A 9,356-nucleotide genomic window follows, 5' to 3' on the forward strand; every position below is an offset into this window, starting at 1 on the left:
GTCCAAGAGGTTTTCTGCTCTACTTTCTAAAATATGATGACTTCAAACTCTTGGAAAGGAAGCACTGCTTACCAGAGCCAGTTTTCTTTGGAACATTGTATAGCAGTGGTTAAAGTTTGGTGGGAAAATACAGGGTGACACCTTGTTCAATGTTATCTGTCAATTTCATATCAGGAAATATTCAATTCTCAGTAAGCAGTAAAACAATAAAAATGAGTGATATGAGAACATACATTATACATTGTGCTTGTCACAATTTTTATGGTCACTGTTAAAGGCAATGTTCCTTCTCTAAGTCCAGCTACTGAAATGAATATAAAAATGGTAATTCTCAAAGTTTAGAGATAGGGAAGAATTGAGGCTATAAATCAAAACAAAGTCCTTTTAATAGTCCCTCATGAAGAAAACTTGAAATTGTATTCAATATAGTTTATGTGAAGAAGTCAATGTATATTTTAATACATTGACTAATAATTATTAAGTTCCACCAGGTCCATTTAACAGTTTAAATACCAAAAGAATCTGCAATATAATCAAGTTTCCTTCCTCCCTCTTTCTCTTCTTTCCTTCCTTCCTTCCTTCCTTCCTTCCTTCCTTCCTTCCTTCCTTCCTTCCTTCCTTCCTTCCTTCCTTCCTTCCTTCCTTTTCCTTCCTTCCTTCCTTCCATCCTTCCTTCCTTCCTAGAAGGAACATTTTGAATTGAATACCACAAACTTTATAACAAAATTGGCACTGTTTGAGGCAGAAACTCAGGCAGTCTCCAACTTAAGAAAGTACTATTCCAAAAGTCCTTTGAATAAATAATTTGAAACTCATCCCATTTTCCCATGGAAACAACACTGTAAGGCAAGGTAAACTTCTCAGACCACTTCCTGAAAGGCTCATTCATTCCACAATATACTTGAGTCATAGCATTGTGCCAAAAGTATAGTCAGGGTGTTACCCATAATGCTCCTGGAGAAGACATTTTTATGGTTCTTAAATGTGATGCCAGGAACATCTCTGCTGCTGCAAGTTGGTTTAGAGATACCCCTCCTTTAACTCCCAGAAGAGTGAAGAAGAGAAAAAATAGGTGTTCTTGTTGTCTCCCTTCATGCCCTAGGACTGGGATTCCCATAGGCTGGATGGAAGTGTCATTTAGGTGTTTTTGAAATAAGGTGCAGAGGCCTCCAGTTAAAAAGTCATTTTAGAAACTAGCAGATTACTGCCCAGGGTGTTTCTTTCCTGCCTTAAGCCTCTGTAATGTGCCTTTATATTTGACTTTCTGTTTGAACCTCCTCTTGGTTCGGGCCAGCCTTTCTGTTTCTCCAGCTGAGTGCCGCACAAATCCACAGTTTCAGTCATTTCCTCCATTTCCCAGTCCTTGAAGCATTACCAGACTAGGGAGGTTTTCTGAAGTCTTTCACTGTTAACACCAACAGAAGAATAAAATAAAACAAAGCTCCATCCTGTGCCACTATTGGAAACTAGGCTCTGTTCTACTGGCATTTAAATCCCCCAAATGAGGAGTAGAGCCTTGAACATTAATATGAGGGGCTAGAAAGGAAGGATAGATGATAGCAAGCTCAAAGTATGTGAGAAAGAAGTATAATCTAATTCTGCATTCTTCCTTCTGCTGCCTAGTGCTGCCACCTCTTTTGCTACTGTGTACCCCACCTTGGATGACATAGATCTGGGTGGGAAGCCACCTGTGGTAGTGGCAGTTTTGATGGAGGAGAGAGGGAGCTGAAGAAAATGAAGGGAGTCAGTCACAGGCAACTAGAAGAGAAGGAAGGAAACCACAGAAGGATTGCCTGTGTGGTGACAGGAGACTTCTTTGGCCAATTTTTAGTATAGAATGTAGCTCACAGGTTGACTATTGCTTGTACATTTGGGTGAAGCTTTCATATTGCCAAAGTTAGACACTGATTATACAAAAAGAATCATTTGGAATGACATTTCATTCCAAACTTCAGTTTGTCCACTGTTCGTAATTACATTTCTGCTTTGCTTTATATTGAAATAAGCACATTTATTTTCTTTTTCATTTCTCTTTTCCTAGATGTAATTAATATTGTGTGCAAAGAACACTGTAATGATATATTAAAATTACTGTTGCCCTTGCATTCTTATAAGCTGGGGACCAAAGGAAAAAAAGTGGTGGAGATACTCTTTTGAAGTATTTTAAAACGTATGATTTAACAATCTTCAGCTTCCTTTAATGTCAGCCCACAACCATCATTCATAACATGACTGATATTCTGGTGCTTAATTCCCAGCTTTATGAGGGAAAAATATCTTATCTGAAAGAAAAATAAAATTTAAGATATTTTTTATGGTTCTGCATTTGCCATTTTCACAATCAAAAGAAAAGAAAAAAGAGTGTTATCTGTGAAAGCAGCACGGTCGTTGTAGTTGTTGATTACTAAGAGATTCACTTCAATATACACAGCAGGCTTAGGTCAGTAGAAGTGAAAATCCAGGGTTTTCTGCAAACCAAGACCTTTTCCCTAATTTGACAATGTCTGCAGGAAAGGTTGGATGGACTGCTTTCTGTCTTACAATAATACAAAAGATACTGCTTTACCTTTACATGGTGGCATGCCTGTTTCAGCACTTCTCTCTGTTGCTGCTCAAAACCAAAATTATATTTGTTTGATTGCATAGGAATCTACCAAGGGAAAGCAAAGGTTGATGTGCTGAGAAAAGCTATTCATTTTAAACTTAGTATTCTTTGTTTAGTCCAAAAATCCAGTAGAAATGAAGGAGAAAAGGAAGGGGAAAAAAAACAAACCCTGGAAAATGAATGTAAATGCTAGAGTTACTCCCATTTATAGCTGTGTCCAAATTTTGAAATAATGTAGGGATCATCTTTAGGTTAACAGATTTTAAATCCACAGCAAATGGATACCAAAGCGGTAGCTTAGAATACCATAGTAGGTTTTTTTATCCTATGACTGAATCTCTGAAAATATATGGAAATTCAAGGAAAGTCTATTCCAAGCCAGACTTCTTTTTCTACTCCTCTTTTTCTATTTTTAAATAGGAGTTAATATAGTACCCTTCTTTTTACTCTAGTACTTTGATTTTCTTTCTTTCTCTCTCCCTTTTCTAAACTTGGTCAAGTCAAAATTTGTTTTCACATTGGCGTGACTCAATTTGCATACAAAGAATCCCATTAGTTAAGCTGGTTCTTGTTAGGAGTAAGAACTCAAGAAATATGCTGAATGGCAGGACAGGCCCAATGGTACCACCTATGGTCTTGTGCTGTAGGCAACAGTGAAATGAGATCTCACTTTCAGGGGACCAATCAATGATGGTGTTTATTAACACAGCTTTCTTTCCTAATATATCCTACTTGGCACTTTTATAAAATCAGTGTCAAGTGCTGGCCTGTTTTATTTTGTTAGTTTGCTTTCCATTTTTCTTTTCCTATTAGACTTTCATGCAGCACTTTACTAAAACCCTTTTCTGGGACTGTACAGCTTAAAACCATATCTGCCAATCTTTTGCTTACAGAAATTAAATAGTGCCATAGTAATTGATATACCATCTTAGCACTTAATTGTTCTCTAAATTCCCTGATTTTATTGCTTTACTCTACATATTAAATAATCTTATTAAAAAATCAAGCATCTTAAATGTGAAATAAAAATTTAAAGGACAGTTATATAACCAAATTGCAAAACTGAAGTGTATCCTAAGCAAAAAAATAATTTACATCTTTATACTTCCAGTACAAAGTAGTGAACATAAGTTTGGTCTTGGTGTCCATTTCATGTCAAGAGTTGCCATTGAAAAATAACAAATTCAATCCAATTCCTTATTTGGTAGATTGGAAACCAAAACCAAACAGGAAATGAATATCACATACCTAATATATCAATCACTTTTTCCTTATTTCTTATAAAATAAACTTTTGCAAACCAAGTATTTGTATAGCTGTTATCATCCTCATTTATTCACTCCCTATTCTTTGGTATATATGAAGACCACCTCAGTAAATGTGTCTATGTTGATATTTCATTTTCCATCTAATATATTTTTAAAAATTTATTATTTTTAATTCTTTAGTAACTTCAACCATTAAAAAAGTTATTTGTTGAACATTATAAATTGGTGCATTTATAGATTTTTTCTCATAAGTTTCTATACTTGCTGTTGTTTTGTTCTGTTATAAACACTTTTGATCAAATGACCATATTAAAGAGTACAGCTTATTAAATAAAATAATGAGAATAGAAAAATCATCATGGATACACTTTACTATTGAAAAAATATTGATAAGTACTGAAAACTTGTTTTTTCCCTAGTCCCATATACCAGTTTTCCTTTCCATGTCTTATCTGGATGCCAAACCCTATGTCTCAAATAGTACTGAATTGTCTCTAAGTACTAATAATAGATTAAGTCCAATACATTGATTGTATGGGGGAAATACAGGCAACCTCTGCTTGTATATGTATGTTTGTATATACACATATAAAAATATGCTTACTTAAATATATGAAAATATATTAATATTAAATAGATGTATTGGAAATACAAGGAAAAGTTCACCTAATATTGTAATTAGCTTGACTGCCTTCATATTCACACCCAAAACAGAAGTTCAAAGTGGATAAATCATGATAACTTTGCCTAAGGGACAGATCCCATATGGACTTTTCTTCAGTAATCACTTTTTCTACTTAACATTTTTAAAGTTAGCATTTTAATAAGTTACAATATACTACCATTATTTCAATAATATGTGGACACACTATAAATAAACTAAATAAATTGTAGATTTTAGTTGCATACATTCTTTAAGGAAGAAATTTAAGTACTAGAAAATACTTAAAGATCATGATGGTAAATGGATTACATAGTTTATAGAGATGGTGTATCTTTAAGTGAAATTTCATGGCTGTTTACAATGGACTTTTCTTTCATCCAATACAAATCAGAATTTAGAAATAGAGTATTTTAGGACTGTAAAAAAATTAAAGGCTTTAAAAACAATCACCCAAGAAAAATATGTTAGAATAATAGACTAATGTTTGCTTTACAAAGGGCAGTATTTTAAAGAATTTTTAAAATTGCTTGTTCGGGACATGGCAGTATCACTGAAATTTTCTCTCACATTCTTTAAATGCTGACAATGGGAGGGAACCCGCTTCCTGCGATTTTGTTTTCCTCTTTGAATGGTAGCAATGGACTACTTGCATGATGTGTTTTGTGCCTTGCATGAGGAAGACATGCAAAGGCAAGGTCCAGTCTGCATGCTGCTTAATGAATGTTTTTCCTTTTCTCTCCCTCCTTGTCATGTGCTTTCAGAAGACAACAATGTGGAAGGTGGGTGCTTTCTACTTTTTTCCAACTCTCATTTGCCTTTTATTTCTTAGTATCAATAGAGTACATCTCAAAGTTAGACGGTAAGTTGAACTTCTTTCTGAGCATTTGTTGATTTCTGGATTGTGTATCACTTTTCATGTAGAACACCCACCCTCTCAACCTTATCAACCCCAAGTATTTGAAACTCCTTCAACCTTAGCCCCAATCCTTGATGGATTTTTAGCATCCCATCACATCTTTGATGGATTTTGGTATCCATATAAACCTTAGAATACTTATCACTATGTTCTATGTGGAAAAATGATACAATCCTGCCTCTTTTATCTTAAGTGAGAAATTATTTCTTTGCAGTTTCAGAACACAGTGCATGATCCTTTCTTCATTTTTTTCTTGATCAAAATGATTTTGGAAATGTTTAGCATTACATTGTCTCCAGTCCATTGATTTAGTTTCAAATGATTTGATTTAGAAAAAGAACACAGAATAAAGTACTGATTTATAAGTAAGAGGCATAAATTTAAGTGTAAAAATAAGCCATTGGCCAATGGAAATACAGCACTCTGGTGTGACTACTGGTGAGTATATTTGTAATATTCCGTGTCTGTGAAATGTAATACTTATTTGAGTTTTTCTAAAATTATCAAAGAATTTTCAGGAAGTGAAACAATATTTTCCTGTAGAATACAGTAAAACAAAAACATATTTCAGCATTCTTATCTTTAAAGAACTAAATGCATTAGTTGAAGGGCTGCCAAACAAATCTCTAAAGAATAAAAATGCAAACGGGTACTAGTAGAGCAAAAAATTGTGAAAGAAAGTTGATGTTCTATCTACTAACATAGTCACAGTATTAACATTCTTGCATAAACATTTTACTGTTATATCTATGTTAAAAAAGTGTTTAGCACATTTTATTTTGCTGCAAAATTTGAAATATAGCCATTCTGTAAGAACAATGTGCATTTCTACAGAATGATGGATTTCTTAGAAAAAGAGTCCCCCTCTAAGGTTACAGATAAATAGCCATTAAGTGACTAAGATCTGATGTTTATAAAAAAATACTTTATGGTAATACAAAGTTGATCAGTAGCAGGTTTCAGCATATTATTTGTGATTGTTTCATGTACAATATAATTGCTTAGTTGCTGAGCATTTCTCTTCCATTATTTAAGTAAAATAGATTAAAACTTCAAAAGAAATCATCAATGACTACTTCTCCAAGTGCTGAGTCTGTATATGACTTCTGTTTTTCTGTACTATAATTTTAATACCTTATGAAGACTTGATAAAGATGATATAACCCTGTAGGTCTGACATTTTTCAAAATCAGTCTCATTTATATTGTGGTTGTTGAGATTGAAAGCTTTTTTAAAAAAGTATTTTTTTCAATTTCTTTTGCATTTCCTAAACCATCCTGTAAAATGTTACATGTTTTTATTCTTTTCTCTTTAAATCCAACTGCATTTCAAGGCTTCAAAATCAGCCTGATAAGCAAGAATGCCTCTCTCCTCATACACATTTATCTCATGAAAAATTTTGACAACATTTTCAGAGAATACAGTAAACTATTGTAATGAAGTTTATTCAGTCATAATTTTAACATCTCTCTATAACTCAACTTTGGCAATATAGACAAGCTCCTTTACAGGTAGTTAAGTCTAACATGAGGAATGTGAATGCTTTTAAGATTTGTTAATCTCTATTACTACTAAAGTGATATTAAAAACCACTAGAGGTATCCAAAATATTTTCTAAAAGTTAGATCTTGTACAGAGATAATTCCCTGATTTAATCTATAAAAAAGTTATAAATGGTTATTAGGAAATATGTATAATTGTTTTAAAAGTGAATAAAGTGAAAAATTATGTGACCTGCACAGAGAAGATGCTATTGTTAACCATATATAAAAAATATGAAACACTCAACATCATAAACTTTTTATCTGTGTGATTTTTTGTTGTTGTTAAAATCACCCAGAAAATATTTCTAAAGCCTAGATTACGGAAACATTAAACTACTATGTTAAGTAATTTTCATATTGTGATTATATGATTTGTAATCTTATCTGCCCCACAGGGATGTTTAAACACCCCTAAAATTTAAGAAAATGACACAGATTAGTTCAATACTGGTACAAGTGATACATAATGTTATGTAGCTCAAATACTCAAATATATTTGAAATAACACTGGGAAAAAACATAAATGTTTTTAAAATTTGTGTATGTATATTATATTGTTCTAACTTTTTGCTCTGCTCTTGAAACATACACAAATTGAGGAGTAGCTTTATTTCCAAATTTAGAATAAAGAACTAGCAATTAATGCCTTTCAGTAAAAAGTATCTTCTTGGATAGTGAGGAAAATTTTTTAAACATTAGCAGTATTCTTTAGAAAAGGTGTGATTGTCAATCTGAAGTTAGTTGTCAAGCAAGAGATAATGATTTAAATAAAGGAAATTAAAATTTTTTAGAAAGCTGAAAAATTATGTTATATGTATTATATATATACTCACATTAACTCATAGTTTAGTATTTAAGTCATGTTTAGGTAAAATTCTAAATAATTTTGTTCTCCCTGGAAAATTACTTGAGCCTATTTAAAGCTGATCCATTGTTCTTAAAAACATTATTCTGTAGTAAATACTAACTTTACAACTGCATGTCTAATGATCTTTTTTGTATTTGAACAAGCTTAGTCAGTTGCTACATGTGTCAGACAAGGAGGCATTTCTGTATTATCATTTCAGTGTGACTAGGATTTTTGTTTTTCATTTAATTATAAGACTTTTCATTTTTTGATGAGGGGAAAAAGATCAGACCCAGCCCATGTTTCAGGTATTCTTTTGGGTTTTTAAAAATATAATGTCATCACTGAAGAATGACAAGCCCTGTGGGGCAGTGTTCAAAACAGTCTCATCAAAGGGCATGAAGGGCAAATGCAATATTTAGGGACTGGTTGGATTTTAAGTCATGCTTTTATGCTCTCGATTGTTCCAACTGATACATAGAAGAAATACACAGTGCAGCACATGCCAGTGTTTAAATTGCAGTTCTGGAGCTCTTTGCCCCAAAGCATTCCAACCAGGGGTTGAAAGAATGCTTTTTGATTTGCCTCTGTGATACAGACATGTCTCATAGGAAAACGATGTCTGTCACCGAACATTTTTGTCACCGTGACAACCCTGCCTTCCCATGCTCCCTTGTTTATTGCTGACTGTGCTCTTGTTTCCCTTCAAGGTCTGGCGCACCTGATGATGGGCGACCAAGGTATGGGCTCTGTTCCTTTTCCACTCTGCTTTCAGTGTTTTCTTGTTCTGTAGCTGCTTTCAAACCATCACTGCAAAGGATGGACAAGTGCTTGTAAATAATCTGGCTGCAAATTAAACACGTAACTTTTGTTCACCTTTTTTTCATGTGTTTTTCTCCCCTTTATTTGTTGGTTTGATTTTGGTTTACTCCTTTGACTTTTATTTTCCTTCATGCTCTGCACTATAGTATCTGCAAATAAATGAGACATAATAATTTGTGACAGAAAGTTTCCATACATTTATTAGCATATGTAGTTAAGGGTAGTTATAGTAAAGAAAAACCAAGAACCGTCAGAAGTTAATATCTGAAAGAGGATATTCATTTTTACCTACTGTACACAAAGAGTCCATTTTTCACCCATGCATGGCAGTTTGGGAACATGCAGACATTTTTTGCTTTTGGCTTCTAGAATGCTGAGTATAGTGTTCCACAAAAATCAATAATTTTTCTACCTACAGTCATTGTGTATCTCCTTTTCGTATAATCTTTTAAAGTGAGCATGGGCTTTCCAAGTTTCTTGCATGTATTGCCTATAAAAAGCACTTTTCCCAGTATGTACTGACTGTATTTCCATTTGTTTTCAAACCCTGGTTTATACCTTCTTGTCTTGTTAAATTTTCAAAGAGTAGTGCATTTACATATATTCATAATTCTTATTGTTGTTTCTCTCCTCTTTATTCTCTTTGTATGGAAATCCTTTCTTCATGGAACCATTTCATCAAATCCATAG

General features: G+C 33.3%; 1 protein-coding gene across 25 annotated transcripts in view; it reads left to right on the top strand.

Moving 5' to 3' along the window:
* The window catches only part of NRXN1 (neurexin 1), a 1,077,010-nt gene that overhangs the window by 89,012 nt on the left and 978,642 nt on the right, over positions 1–9,356 (top strand). For 14 of the 25 annotated variants that reach the window (XM_073213366.1, XM_073213368.1, XM_073213327.1 and 11 more), the window contains exons 3-4: positions 5,299–5,316; positions 8,555–8,584. The exons of 7 other annotated variants lie outside the window; for them this stretch is intronic. In XM_073213366.1, coding sequence (XP_073069467.1) covers positions 5,299–5,316; positions 8,555–8,584 — 48 coding nt within the window. The remainder of the gene's footprint in view (positions 1–5,298; positions 5,317–8,554; positions 8,585–9,356) is intronic. 4 more of the 25 variants (XM_073213369.1, XM_073213342.1, XM_073213310.1 and 1 more) reach the window with 2 other exon arrangements.

Source organism: Manis javanica, chromosome 1 (assembly GCF_040802235.1).
Source record: "Manis javanica isolate MJ-LG chromosome 1, MJ_LKY, whole genome shotgun sequence".
NCBI lineage: Eukaryota > Metazoa > Chordata > Mammalia > Pholidota > Manidae > Manis > Manis javanica.